Raw genomic sequence first — 15281 nt, forward strand, 5'->3', positions numbered from 1 at the left:
AATGTATCAAACGTGATTTTGTAAAATGAACTCAGGATTGTTTAATCATTTAATTTAATCCCTGAGAATGCATTTGATCTGACATTTTTAGACGATTCAACTTTAAACATTCCGCTCATGTAGCGTTTTCTTCTCTCATATCGGCTCTCAGCCTCATATACATTTTATGGYATGTTCTGCTCTTGGTGYCAGTGGAACATTGCGTCCTGGTCTGGGTCAAACATGAAGCATTAGAGGCTGTTTCCACCCCACTGACCTCACATCAGCTGACGACACCCGGACGCCGCCCAGATCATGGAACCAAAACACCACAAAGCTCTGCTGTTTGCTCAGCATTGATTAAAGCAGTGGATTGGAGCAGAGCTTCCGCCAGTCCCTTCATGCTGATATGTAGAGGAGGACACCCCCCAKCCCCCAGCCCATWATAAGGCCCTCAGGTGTTTGCACACAGCAGTAAAGACAAGATAAAGGGCTGGATGTCTCCTGTGGGAGGATTAATGCTGCGGACCGGACCATCAGAGCCCATCTGGGCCACCTCAGCTCCACGCAGTGATCGATACATCAATACGCCGCTGCGTTCACTCTGCTCATAAAACCCGTCAATGTGAGGCGGGTTGCTACGCAGCGAGTGTGAAAACAGAGCCCAGGGAGAGATCAATCTGAGATTAGCTCTGAACTCTGATAACTGCTCTGAAAAAACAAAAATCACTCAACACAATGTTTAGGTAGGAAAAAGTTCAAAAGAATCATGGAATTTTAAAGGTAATGAAAGAAAAGAAATAAAAAATAAAAAACGAGCTTATTGTTTTAAGTCATTTTGATCAGAGTCCGAGTGGAGCTGGAAATAAAAAAAAAAAACGAAATACCTTAAATGATCCGTCGTGTTTATTAATCCTGACACATTTAGAAGGACATAAACTTCGTCCCAGGATTTCACTGACATGCAGAACTGCCTTTTATTRTTATGGGGGATGGGGCTCTCTGACCAGGGCGGCACAGCTGGTGGGGTCAGCTGTACCTACAGCAAATGTTTATTACTCATCTACTTTGTACATGTCCAGTGGACAGTGTCAGAACTTTAAAGAAAAAAAACAAAACAAAATACAACCGTCTCTACAGATGGCCGACGGTGCTGAAGCTGACCTCTGATTTGAAGCTGATGTGAATTGGTGAAAAATGAAAAAGCTACTTCAGCTTATAAAGGCATTTCAACTGAACAACGTCTTCCCTACCTACTCATATTAATACATATTGATAAATGAACCTGGTTTGATGTGGAGTGGCAGAAAGACAGGCCTACCCATAGTTCTACACTAAAAACATCTGCTGCACACCAAAAATAAACCGTTCTTCCATCAGATCTGCTGCAGGTACAGTTCTGATCCTAAATCACAGGAAATGTCTCAAACATGTCAAGTCTGACAGTTTTCCACCTGAGCATTTTGAGCATGTGGTTTTATTTACTTACATTTTTTCAACATACAACATACATACAAACAACAAGTATGTTGTTGCTTCTGAGAGCTTTAAAGAACGGTGTTTGTATGTGACTGTCACAGAAGAAAAGCCAATAAACAGCAAGATGCCAAACAAGCAGAAGCCCTGAAAAGAGTTGAGGTCTGATGTGGATACAGACATCGCCCAGAGTCGATACGAGGCAGAAGGATGGTTAGAGAATCCATGTTGTTGACCATGCAGGTCGATGAGCCAATGTGCCAACTAGAGCGTGTCAAAGAATCTCCCTTTTCCCCATGAGGGGGAGCCAGTGGGTGGGACTGGAGACAGTAACCAGCTCAAGACATACAGTCACATCAGTGACTCCAGCTGGATGCACATATAGGAACGGAGCGGAGTGAAAAGTTAGAGGATGAATGAAAACTAAAGCAGTGAAGGTCCATTACTGTGAGGATCTGATACTCCATCTCTGAGCAGCTCACAGCGATGGAGCTGGAGAACCTATATAGTCTGCTGCTTTGCAAAATACAGTGGATATAGTCAAAGAAGAAGAAGCAGTTGACTTGGAGCCGTTTGCAAAGTTAGTCAAAAATTAACAGCAATAATCTGGGTTACTTTATGGTGGCTCACAGGTCCAAACSAGCTGCAGACATGTATGATGCCAACACGCAAAAACAAAAAACAGATGCAACAGAAAAATGCTACAAGCACAAAAAAATATGCGACAATAACAGAAAATAGAAGTAAAAAAATTAAATCAACAAAATGCTGGAATCACAGGAGAAAGGAAAAAGGGGGGAAGTACTGCAAATAGTAAAAAACAACTTTTAATGCAAAGTTGCTCTAAAAGTTGCATTGAAAGTCCATTAAAAGTGCTAAGTTGGCATTAAAGTGTCATTATTTACAAAATAGTACAAAGTTGGTACTTCTAATGKAGTTTAAATGCAACTTTTAGAGCAACTTCGCATTAAAAGTGTCATTATTTACCGAATGACACTTCATGACAACTGTCAGACATTCATAAAGACTCCTTCAGGTTCATGACAGTGTCATAAACACTCTGTCAAATAAAGTGTTATTGACTTTATTTATTCAGGTCTTGAAAATAACCAGTGGAACTATTACCGGTTCTATTACTAAAAACCCGATTAGAGAAAGTTTTAATCTTCAGGTCTTAACGTGTCAGACGCTGAACATTTACTGTAAACTGAACATTTTCCTAATAAACTGTAAACATGGAAGAAACGCTCTTCGTTTTACCCGAGTAGTGCTGAACCAGCTGCTGCAGCGTGTCAAACTGAGCCCTGGTGGTGATGTAATATCCTCCGCTGTCCAGCTTACGAATCTTATAGTGCTTGACGTGATCTCCTTTCACATCATCCCAGTCCCGTATGGACAGGGAGAAGGCCCCTGGGGGACACACAGAGGGGGTTAGGAGGGAAGAGAGGCTCAGTGTGTGTGTGTGTGTGTGTGTGTGTGTGTGTGTGTGTGCTCGCTTTACCCTTTGTGGTTTCGCTCTCTCGGATCAGATAGGTGCCCCGAGGATTGCCAGTGGACAGCAGCTGTCTCTCTGCGTCCTTGCGGCCCAGTTTACCAAAGTACCAACTGAAAGAAAGCAGTCAGCTCAAACAGTCTGGATAACTTTTCCTTAATTCATTCTGTCATGTGTTGGTAACATGAGTTAAAACACAGTTTAAAGCTTTAAGAAATAAAGTCCCAGAAGTTCGTTGTCTAAAAAAAGTTATTCCCTAACGTGTTTTCCAAAAAGACAGAAAAACGTGCGATCTTTACTTTAATGAGCGTTAGAGTAGGTTGGATAATTAATTACATTTTTTTTTGTTTAGAAACTGTATTAATCAGTGGTTTACACCTAGTGCTGCTTGCTTTAGTCAAACTTTATTTGATTTACTTTAGTTTCTCTTTAGTTTATGCTGCTGCGTTTTTAATTAGATCAGAATAGATAAAACATTTATTTATGTGTCTTAAGAGACAATAATAACTAAAGCAGTTTAATTGTGAGTTTATTCTCTCCATTATTTCTCAATATGATTATATTGTTCATTTTTGACATTTCATTCAGGTTTTATGTTATTCACTGTTTGGTGATGTAAACCTGCTTGTTTCTTGGTTCAACTTCTGCAAAAGGACTTTATGTTTCCTTTGATTGTATAAAGTTGTAGACTAATAAACCCTGATTCACTGATTGGTAGATTGATAAGGTGGGTGGAGCCTAACCTAACACCTGTCTGCGTGGGCTGACAGTGGAGTCTACCCTAACTGCCTCAAACCAGTCCCATTCCTCCGTTCTTTTACAGCCTCCCATTAAAACCATTAAAGACCAGAACTTACTCTTCAGCTTGGATGGAGTCTACTGGAGCCACGTAGTTACTGGGGATGTAACCGCTGCCCCCGGTGGTCAGCGAGCGCGCGTCCCACCAGTCCCCCTCACTGAAAAACACAGACATCATTGTCATTGGTCGGTTTGTAATGCAAACTGAAGAACAAAGGTTCGACGTGTGTATAAGTCACATTTCCATATGACCTAGCATGACTTTCTTACAAAATTCTGCTAGAAATGATTATTACATTGCTACATTCCATCCTCTCAGTCCTTCTCCTGTATTGTTCTTAAAGTCCTACTTCCTCGTTATTTGCTAATAATTAGTCTTTTCTCTATAATGGAGAACTCCAAGTAAAAAACATGGCGCTGTTCATCTTGAAGCCTCATTTACATGCTGCTTTTGGTGTAAAACAAAACAAGAATGCACATGTCATCTGAAATCTGCAGAAGTTATTACACTGATAGATGTTTTAGCAGAAGACACGGGGCTGGATGATAAAAATAAAACCCCATGTGAAGGCGGCTGACTGACGCTCAGACACTCTCAGGATGTTTCACCAACAGGGKAAAAGCAGGAAGGAGTCTCAGCCGACGGAGGAACATCTTTCCAGAACAACAAGGCTGTGTTTTAGTGTCTCCGGCTCAGATTTTTAAATACTGCTTGCTTGTGCTGAACGTCTCTGTCAGACAGGTCTTCAYGCCAATCACGTTGTTCAGAACTTCCTCCAGTTCTAAAGGAGGAAAACACGTTTGAATAATGTGCATCTCTGTCTCCATCTCAGGGCGAGTCAGGTCAGGTCAAGTCAGGCTCTAAAAGAAGCATTTACAGGGTTTGCTTCATCCAGAGCAGCTAAACAATAAGCTGCTTCACTTGTCTCTGGAATAATGTCCACCTGATGGGTCACATCACATGAGCTCAGTGAGAAGTGCTGGCTCTTCTCCAGGACCTAGCTAAAGTGCACAAACCACCTTCACTTCTCAGTAATAACTCCAAACTCAACATTCCAGACATGTCAGTCACACATCTATTCTAACATAGAGCAYTAAAGCAKATATTTACACTGTGGATATGAAATTATCCAGGACTGTTTGAGTTTTGTTTTTGTGTTTCCTTTTCGATCATTATTGACATTAAGGTCTTTCCATACGCCGTTCAGTTTTGTGTTCATTATCATTCATTAGGGTCTTATCATATTTGTCTTTTAGTTTGATTTCTTATTTTATTATTATTACTTCTTTCATCGATRCGTTTTGGTTCAGGTCTTTCTGTTTTCAGTTGCTGCTGATCACTTCGTGGTAATCAGTCTATATCCGTCACTTTCTTTTCCGTCATCATTTGTCTGTCTCATTGTGTTCCTTTGTCTTTCTCCACTCTTATATATTATTTTCCACATATTCTTTGTAACTGTATGCTGATTCAGAGGATAAAAGACAGAAGGATACAAAGAAAAATGAAGAGGAGTAAAGAAGGAAGAACATCAGAGAGAGAGGAAGGAAGGTAAGATAGAGGGACGTTGGATAGAARGMTAGAAGCAGAAAATAAAAGACAGATGGATCCAGTTAGATGATGGGACATGAAAGAGTTTTTTCTGCTTTTCCCAAACTGGTCTTGACTGCAGAAACAGCTAAACTCTGATTCCTCTCCAGACAGTGCAGGACATGGGGCGACCTGAGCAGGCAGAGCAGAGTGGAGCTGTTTCCCCTTCAACCATCTCTGCAGCACCACAAACAGAAAACAGCAGCAGCAGTGAACCAGCAGCCTCCTGCTGCCTCTGATGGACCCAGAGCCTCTGCAGACCCCAAGGCCGCAGACTGGGACAGGCCATCACAGCACTGCTGTGTTTGTCCACAGCAGTCAGTCGGACCAGCGCAACTCCGGCTGAGCAGCAAACAGCTCACATGTTTTTGCTTCAACAGGCAGGCTGAGAGCCGTACGCAGCGAATGCCTCATCCCCTCCAGGGACGCAGMCCTGCTTCCTAAAGGATGTCAGCACACAACACAACCAAACATCAACACGTCTGAGGCTCTGCCTCACTTCCTCACACAGCGGGTGGCCCCTTCCTACCAGCTCTCACAGCCTGGAGCAGAGGAGTTCGAACTCCACCCCACCCCACCTTTTTTTTTTTTTTGCTGTTTTACCACCGCTTTCCAGCAGGTGGCAGTGGARGGCAGCTGGATGAAGCCCGGAATTTGGGCAGAGAGTGGGTGGAGGGGAGACGGAGCAAAAGATGCAGCTCTGTCTGGCTCCTGCTGATGAAGAGGAGGATGAGGAATGACAGAGAGGAGGAGGAAGAGCGAGTTTTTCCTGTCCCGGCTGAGTTTGGCTGGGGGGAGCAGTGTGTGTGTGGGGGGATGCTGGGACTGAGGCGTGTAGGAATGTGAAAGATGGCGGCTGGGCTGAGACAGGATGCTAACAGGGTGTGGTGACCTTGCAGAGCTAAAGGCTGAGGTGGTGAGACAGTCAGAGGGAAAGTGTGAAGTCTTCAGCAGGCTGCTGGACTCACATTTATTATTCAGTGTGTGTCAGCTCAGGAGATAAAACACAGCAGAAGAATMAGCAAAAGTATTCAATCCCTAGAATATTGTCACMTCTCAGTAGGGGTCGGCGATATGGAGCTAAAGTTTTATCGCGATTTTTTGTGGTATTATTTTGATAACAATAAGTGACGATAAGAACTATTCATTAGTTCTCTTTTAGGTAACTGTATCACTAACAGCACCGCAGCAAAAATGCTGCTCTTGAAAAACAAGAACATTTGTGATGGACTTCTGTAGGACACCAGTCACATAAAGAAATGTGATTTGTAACACTAAACTGCACAAAGTAACTGTATTGAATCATATGTTCATTTCAACTGGAATTTATGGTGACAATGATAAATCTAAATTTTTATCATATGAAGAAATTTATCACAATAAACAGTAAACGATACGATATGCCTACATTACAGCCACAATTTGAAGTGAACTGCTTATGTGTGTGGGGGAAATGAATAGATTCATAAACTCAAAAAACAGAGAATATATTATCTATTATTTCAGTATGCTTCATATAAGCAAGACATAGTTCCATATACTTATCGCTTTTCCCCCATCAATTAACATTATTTATTTATTTATTTATTTATTTATTTATTTATTTATTTCAGCTAACAAAAAGGTTTTCTCAATTTTCAGTTTTCATTATTTCGTTTGTTTAAGCTAACTACGATAACCTTGATTTAGACGCAGCATTTTTTTTATTACAGTAACTGCAGCAGAGGTTTGACTGTGCCTCAGCGTTCTGCAGCRTTCTCAGCGTACAGCGGAACAGAAAGGAGAGCAGGGTGACAGCGCTGCCCCTGAAACTTCCCCCTGCCTCCTCAAATGTCACTGCACTGCTGCAGAGCGCTGCACAGACAGAGAGACACACGCTCCGACTCAGCCTGCTGGAGTGAAAATCATCYCCGGACTGAAACAGCAGGCGGATGATGGTGTATCCACTCTGAAACTCACACACACTCACACACACGCAYGCAAGGTCTGCACTTCTGCCGACTGGAAGGAAGACGAGCCAACCTCCCTGTGGGTGTAACTGGGCACTTCCTGCTGGAGTTCAGATGGAAGCCTGCAGCACTCTGCTCTGCTCCACCCTCTGCAGGCCCAGAATAAACTTTGTTTACTCCACGTTGTCATAAGTTGTTCAGGCCGTCAGTTTAGCCTCATGAAAATTGCCAGTGGGTTCAGTGAAGCTGGAGCCAGTCCTGTTTTGGATTTAAGCCTTTTTTTGTTTATGCATGCGTAAACAAAAATGTTTTCTGGACGTTTGTTCCAGATTCCCGTCTCAGAGACAAAAACATGACAGAAGGAAAGAAAAATACACCCAAACTATATGGAKTATTTAGAGTTAGTGACAATTTTGCTGCTTGTGTCTTTTTCATGTCGGTAGTTAATAGATCGATTCTCAACCTGCATCTGCACCAAAGAGTTAAGAATGTACAAACATGCTCTCACCGAGGCTTGTTCATATGTGCAGTTTTAAAYGGACATTTATTATCTCTATGACTATATAAAACAGACCTGTTGCGTATTTGCTCATTTATGGCCCCTAGGGGTCGCCATACACGTCTCTCTGACTGACGTATGRAAGTGAAAACAACAACAGTGTTTTCCTTGTGGGGCCTCTCATCTCAGGCTGGTGTTATAGTTAAACATGACATTTATGGTTTTCCAACTCCACAAACAGCAGCAGGCTTATTCTGGGCTCTGTCCTGTCCCAGATCATGAAAGCAAACCTCAGCCTGCCTGGTGCAAGCCGCCGCTTTGACCCCGGCTCAGTCRGGGAGCGCGCCCGCTCTCCTCCCAGCTGCCTCCACTAACTCCTTSAGCTAAGAGACAAGGGGTCGTATTTGCATCCCGCCTGCATGTGGACGCTGTGATAAGCAGCTGYGGGGACTTACGTGCTRTTGAGGATTTGGAACCTTTCTCCTTTCCTGAAGCTCAGGTCATCCTCTGTCCGCGCCTCGTAGTCGTAAAGTGCCACAAAGAGAGTGACTCCTGCAGTGGGGAAAAGCAGAGGAAACACAGAGTCAGCTCTTGGAAGATTAGCAAGAGAAAATGAAGCTGAAGACGTGAAATGAGCTCCAGAACACTGAATAAACAGCAGAGTGTCTGCTCTGGACGAACAGGGAGGCAGTCATGGTGAATGTTCCGGCAAATCATTCTGGTTAGCAGGGAGAAGAGCTGTGCTATATCAGCAAATTACACAAATATAACACTATKTATGAATGATGGAAGATGTGTATCAGTTGTGATTAACCTGCATTTTCTGTTTTTTTCTATCACCACAAAATTCCCACCTATAGCATCACATCAGACTGGCTGAATGGCAGGCAGAGAGGAAATGCATGACGCATGAAATATTATAGCCTCTCAGATACTGCACCAGTGCAGTCCTTTTGGATGGCAGAAACACACCGACACTGCAACACTGGCAGTAACATGATATGACYATTCCCTCCAGGAAGTTGTGATGCTGTGATCACAACAATTAAATCAAATTCTCGCAGCACTGCAACTTTCTGGCAAATCAGCTCAACTTTATCCGTTTCCCGTCTTTTCTGACTGATCACTGCAACTCAGCAACTCGAATTGTGACCAAAACTCGAGTTTTCTATCTCATGACAAAAACACGTGTGCTGCTAAACTGTAACGTTTGTCTTTTATTTTATTTGCAAATCCATTTAGAGATGTTCTGTAGGAGTTGAGTCTACTGTTTGGATCCGTTTGGATCATGTAACTTGGAAGAACAAYATGGAATTGTTTTTTTTGCACTTTGACAATCCATCAGGACTGGCTTTAATTTGTATTAAAGGTATATGGAAATGTTTTTTACACTTTAAATGTTAACTAGGTTAAAATGCTGCCTCTTTGTAAAACGTATGTGCAGCAATTTCAACTTCTGTGTTACATGTTACGACAAAAGTAAAGCTCGAAAGAAAATTTCAACTTTGGCTGCAACGTTTTGAAAAAGTTGCTGCAAAATCAATTTATCCTGCAACAATCACAAAACAGTATTGCAACACCCTGGAGAGACGACAGTGTGAACCATCAGCAYCTTTCAGAACAGGCTGTTCTCAAAGACGCTGAGAACATCTTGAAATGCATTTCTTCATACATCTTTTAATGTATGTAGAAATTATTAATTCTTGAAGCTAAACAAATCTTCTTTATCCATTTTTTGCATCAGATAAACTGTCAGGGCTCTGCCAGCAACACTGGAGTCAGGTTTAGAGGAGTATTTATAATGTATAAAAAAATGGCTTACATGAAAAATGCTTTTCATATTGTCGGTATAAGCAATAGAATCTGTAGAATGTGCCAAACATTTTTTATTTGATTAAGAGATTAATCATCAGAATAATAGAACGATCAACTACTAACATAATCATTAGTTGCAACCCTACTTTTGTTGTTTGTTATCTGAAACAAAGTCTAAAATAACACAGTATCTGAACAAGGTGATTTCCAAAGAGTTATAAAATCAAAACCTGGTTAGAGTAGATGACCTAACTAAAGAACCTCACAGCTCTTTGCTGGATGATCAATAACGTCACAATACTTTCAGTTATTGATCATGCTGAAGACAGTTATTGGAAGTCTTGTATTATTATTGCATCCTTCCCTCTCCATCTTCTAGTCAGGCCTGATAAAAACTGGACAGAGTGTAAATGACAAACTCAGAGACGAAAGCAAATATTCTGAGCACTTCCAGGTTTCTGTGTAGCTRAAGACACTGAAACCCACTGAAACGGATAAACTGTGACAAAGTTGCATCAGGTTGAAGTGATGCAGAGGGGCAGTGGTTAGCACCCTGCAGGCGTTTACAGTAAGGAGCTGTGTGTGTTCTGCAAGACGTCTTTAACAAGCTTTCAGTTTTACACATAGCCTTGCTAAGGTGGAGCATTTTTAGTTCCGTTTCACCAAAATTGTATTTTATTTATTTTTTTAATTGCATCCACTAAATAATAACTATAACAAGTTCATGCAACAACCAGAAGAAATCATGAATGAGTAGAAAAAAGTATAAACTTATATCTGACAAATAAAAAGAACTCAGAAAACTATGACAGATGTTTCACATACACAAAAACACACAAAAAACAAAATACACAACATGAGCTTATTTAATCCTTATTTAATGTGAAAATCATCATAATAATTTTCACATTTCTTTAAAATGCAGAAAGAGATTTTGATTATTTCCTATCTGTCAGGGTAGCTCTATAAACTGACATCTTTAACTGAAATGCATTATTGTTGCTGTTCTGAATCAAATTTTTTTTAAACTCTAGTTTCTTTTAAGTTGTATTTGCTTCATCTTTTAAAMATCTGCTTTGAAAAGCTCAGTCCTTCTATGTATAAAAATCTTAAATCCAATGTGGTTTTTAATCTAAAACTGAGCTGAATACGTCTCCGTTCATGTGAAGAGTCCAGCCTGCTTAGAATAAAATCCTGACCTGAGCTGGAGAGAGTCTAGACTTGTAGGGCAGATGCTGAGTCAGTGACTCCGATCACCCGGGCACAAACGCTTCAGATAAAGAGCAGTGGCCTGAAAAAACCTTTTCAGTCACTCCAGCATTATCCAAGTCTGGCTGAAATAGAGCAAGTTCGTCCCCCACAAAGTYTCCAACGGCAGGAAGACTGTGCTGACAGAGACGCATTGCGCCAGCCGCAGCTAGGAAAAGTCTGACAGCAAACTCTTCATAGTAAGACTCCATGTGAGGAGGTCGTGTGAGGCTAACAGGACTGCACAGACTGGAGCTGATGCTGAAGCAGGATGATGGAAACCCTTCTGGGTGCATCGCTCCAAATGTTCCATCAGATCAGAGGCTGAAACTCATTCATTGATTGGTTTCTGTGTTGTCTGTTGGAATGCCAGTCAATGCGTTGCGTGACGTCGTGGCACTGGCTCCGTATTCCAGTTTGGGAAAATGACATCAGCAAATCCGCTGGTCATCGATACGACGGTGGATACACACGGGAGTGTGGAGGCAGCCGCCTGCTAGCGGGCTGGAGTGAAGCCAAGGTTTACGTCTAAATGTCTCCCACCAGGACAAAGTAAAAAAAAAAAMCACTCAGTTCAGCTCTTCTGCCTCTCTGTGGATTTACATCACACAGCAGAGAAAATCATCCACACCTTGAGTTCAAGGTGTTGTGTTAGGATCAGTTCAACAGAAATGCTGAGTTCCTCTGCAGAGCCGCTTGGCTCAGTCAAACAGAAAGGATTTCCTGAGTAAGAAAATTCTCTCCCTAAACAATGAGCTCAGAGCACAAAGACTTGTGCTAATGCCAAGCGGACGAGCTGACAGGACCGGTCTGGGGTCAGGGAGAGAGAGAGACGATCACGTGACCACACCAACATGAAACTCTGTAGTGACAAGAAGGAAACCTCAAAAACACAACTTCATCTCATCTCTCAAAAGGCACCATTAAAATGAAATACTGGAATTGTATTTCCTAAAATATTTTCATCATATTTATGTTACAGAATATTTGCATTTTATCAAGGAGACATAGAGATTGGCTTTCATTTCACCTAATGGTGGAATTTGTTTAAAAAACAGTTCTGCATACCTCAGGCAACAAGAACAGTGTCCCAGTGTTTTTTTTGGGGTACCAGTTTAMAAAGTAATATATAAATATGACTATAAACAAAGTCATTTATAAATCAGCTAGGACTTTAAGCTTTGTCTGCACATGATTAAYTCAACTCCATTGTTCTGTTACGAGCTGAACTATCAACAAGTCATATCAAAACATGTTAGCGTTAGCCTAGCATTTCAACAATGTGCCCCATCTCCCATAAGGCAGCCATTCATTGTGCCTAATCTCTTGCTCTCACAAAGCACCACCTATTTCTACAAAGCTCCGTCTTTGAGCTGCAGACTCCATCTTGCTTCCTCCTCAGCCCTCCACCGTTCCTCCCTGACTCAGCTCCTCCTTTTTCCTTTCTTGTTTTTGAGTTCCAATGGCAGCGTTGTAAATTGAGCTAACATGTGTTGGAACTGTACATCAAAGCCGTTCTGTAGAGCCCCTGGTTGGGACAAAATACCTGTCACTATGAAAAAAGCTACAACAGACACTACGGTAGAGACTGAACATTGTTGGTAGGTAAAGAGGCATGTGACCCCACTAATAATGTATCCCATGTAATACTCGAGAATAGATAYAATATTGTTATACTTTTTTACATTGTTTACATAACATTAGATGTAATGAAGGATCAGACGGAGAGTTGCTATTGGCAACCAATCTCCAGTGACAACCAGACCACCGCTGTGAGTGTCCATCTTTGATCCATCAGGTTTAATCCTTTGACTCTCGCAGTGTTGGGACGACTGCTGTAGTCACATTGCTTTGTGACTTTGAATAGGACGTTCTGAGTCATACTCCAAGTCGGTGTAATTTTGTCTTCATCTTCACAGCTTTCTTTTWGTTGCTTAAAATGAGCTGAATTAATTCACAATAAATCATTCTGCTGCAGATGTTTATCTTTTGGTTTTTCCACTGGGCCTGCTGCCTGGGTGAATTCAGGTCAGTGAATTCAGGTTGAGTCATAAAGCTTAGGTGGGCTTCTAGCAGTGTGAATTGTGTTAGAGCCACGCAATGCGCCATGGTGACTCATCTTTTTCTGTTAAAAGTAAAATACTCGACATTTGAGGCAGCGCTGCTTCAGATGTTKGGTCCCGCTTAGCGCTGGAAGGCTCGCTGCTGCTGAGCTTACTTTGACTTTGCTACTAAAACTCCAGTTTGCTAATAAAATCTGCGAGTCCTGAGAGAAACCCAAAAGTGATAAAATGATATAAATAATATAAAATGAAACCAGTCAGCCTCAGGGTTTCTATGAGAATGTTTTAACATAGAAACCCCAGATGACCTGCAAAATGTATTTTATCAGTGTTTTAAATAGCAGATCACCAAATGCAGAGCACGGCTGAGAAGCAGAAGAAAAATTAAACAGTTTCAACATAAGAATCTAATCTGAAACTGTTTCATGTGTTTGGATTCAGCTCGCCCGAGTCGATACTTTGCAGAACCACGTTTCCTGCAGTTACAGCCGCAGACTRACATTTATCTGACAGATTAATCTCAGATCTAACAGAAAGCTTCTGTGAAGATTCATTTTAAAGTCTTTCCTTATGTTAGTTYTGGACTTTGACTGAGCCAGGATTAATAGGTAATCTGCCTCTGTTTACTTTTTCATCTTCATCAACTCTGACTGGCCTGCTGAAGAACATCATTGTGCCACCATGATGCTGCCACCACCACCACATTTTAATATGAGGACTCTGTGATGTGCAGTGTTAGTTTTGTTTTTCTAAACACCATAAAGGTTCAGTTTTAGTCTCTTAATGTTCAGCATTTTTCTTTGCTCTCCAATCRCCGATACTTTTAAAACAGGCCACATTTGGCAATAAAAAAAAACATACATCTATTATATATTCTTTCATTATTGTTTCATTTCACAAATATACTTACTTTTGGTAATCCTAACTAATCTAAAACAAGAGAGGTTTGGTCTGATTTAACTTCAGACAGTGAGAAAAAAATGTGTATGTGTCTTTTTATGTGGTGTAAACTTCAGCTTTCTAAAGCTGAAGTTTATACAAAAAACAAACAGCATGTATTATGATGTTAAAAAAATCTAACAACAACCACTTTAGTTTGTGGTAGTAAGGCAATGTCAGGTATGAATACATGTGGAAGGTGCTGCCGGGTTCCTTACCCGTCCCTCCACGGGTCCGCAGGGTCCCGGTGTGAGAGGAGGTGTTGACCCCCCCGAAGACGGTCACCCCCTGTCCGACGGGGGCGTGGAAGTTGTTGTAGTTGGGAATGGCGGTGACCCCGAAGTTGGGATAGTGCTGCGGCGTTGGGTCGGCCCCATAGCGGTACCCGGCTCCCTGGGAGATGCTGGTGTCTCGGTCGTCTGTGAGTTTGGTTGCCTCCTTATCCTTGCATTGCACACAGCCCATTATCTATAATCTGGTGGCAACAAACACACAGAGACAGAAAGTTAGGCAGCTGAATGAAGACGTGAAATAAATAGGAGTGTGTGCTTGTGGCTTAACAGAAAGAGTCAGGGGGAAGTTTACATCAATGATGTCAGATGATAAAAAAGGCTGAAAGTAAAAAGAGATGCAAGTCAGCTGATAATGTTAACCTGAGTCCTCCCAGGCCAACAGGTGCAGGAGAGGGAGCCAAACAACGTTAAGGTTGCTTTTTACTGATTCCTCTACAGTTGGCACCTTCCACTGATCTGCCTCTGAGAACTCATCCACCCGTATACCAAACACGAATATCGTTTGAACAAACAAATATTGTTTGAACAAATAACATCDTACACACAGGATTGGTTTCAGAAAAGTTTTCATCCACATGAACCTAAACAAATCCACCTCTCAGTGTTGTTAAAAATATGCCAAACCAATAGAGGACAGTGCAGCGCAAAGCYACAACATGTCAGCCAATCAGATTGCTTCAAAACAAACATCACTTCCTGTTAGAAATTAAACATGTTTTTCTTGTGTGGAGAAATTTAGATGTTGAACTACTTATAAATAGTGTGTTAGAATGTAAAGTTAATAAAACACAAGGCGATGTTGATTAGGAATCATGTTAAAGTAAGTATGTGGATATTGTAGCATTATTTGTCACAGACTGTAATGAACGGGAGGGCTGCACAGTGGCGCAGTTGGTAGAGCTGTTGCCTTGCAGCAAGAAGGTCCTGGGTTCGATTCCAGGCCCCAGTCTTTCTGCATGTTCTCCCTGTGCATGCGTGGTTTTCTCTGGGTACTGTCAGGTTAATTGGCCTCTCCAAATTGCCCCTAGGTGTGAGTGTGTGTGTGCATGGTTGGGTGTCCTGTGTGTCTCTGTGTTGCCCTGCGACAGACTGGCAACCTGTCCAGGGTGACTCCGCCTCTCGCCCGGTACACTAGCTGGAGA

At 41.8% G+C, this 15281-nt stretch overlaps 1 protein-coding gene across 4 annotated transcripts in view; it reads right to left on the minus strand.

Moving 5' to 3' along the window:
* fynb (FYN proto-oncogene, Src family tyrosine kinase b) overlaps positions 1-15281 on the minus strand; it is an 84379-nt gene that overhangs the window by 14822 nt on the left and 54276 nt on the right. For all 4 annotated transcript variants that reach the window (XM_008398535.2, XM_008398532.2, XM_017302296.1 and 1 more), the window contains 5 exons: positions 14065-14321; positions 8237-8333; positions 3805-3903; positions 2957-3060; positions 2716-2865 (listed from right to left, as the gene is read on the minus strand). In XM_008398535.2, the coding sequence (XP_008396757.1) occupies positions 2716-2865; positions 2957-3060; positions 3805-3903; positions 8237-8333; positions 14065-14311 (697 nt within the window). In that variant the 5' untranslated portion in view covers positions 14312-14321. The remainder of the gene's footprint in view (positions 1-2715; positions 2866-2956; positions 3061-3804; positions 3904-8236; positions 8334-14064; positions 14322-15281) is intronic.

Source organism: Poecilia reticulata, linkage group LG21, assembly GCF_000633615.1.
Source record: "Poecilia reticulata strain Guanapo linkage group LG21, Guppy_female_1.0+MT, whole genome shotgun sequence".
NCBI classification, from domain to species: Eukaryota; Metazoa; Chordata; class Actinopteri; order Cyprinodontiformes; family Poeciliidae; genus Poecilia; species Poecilia reticulata.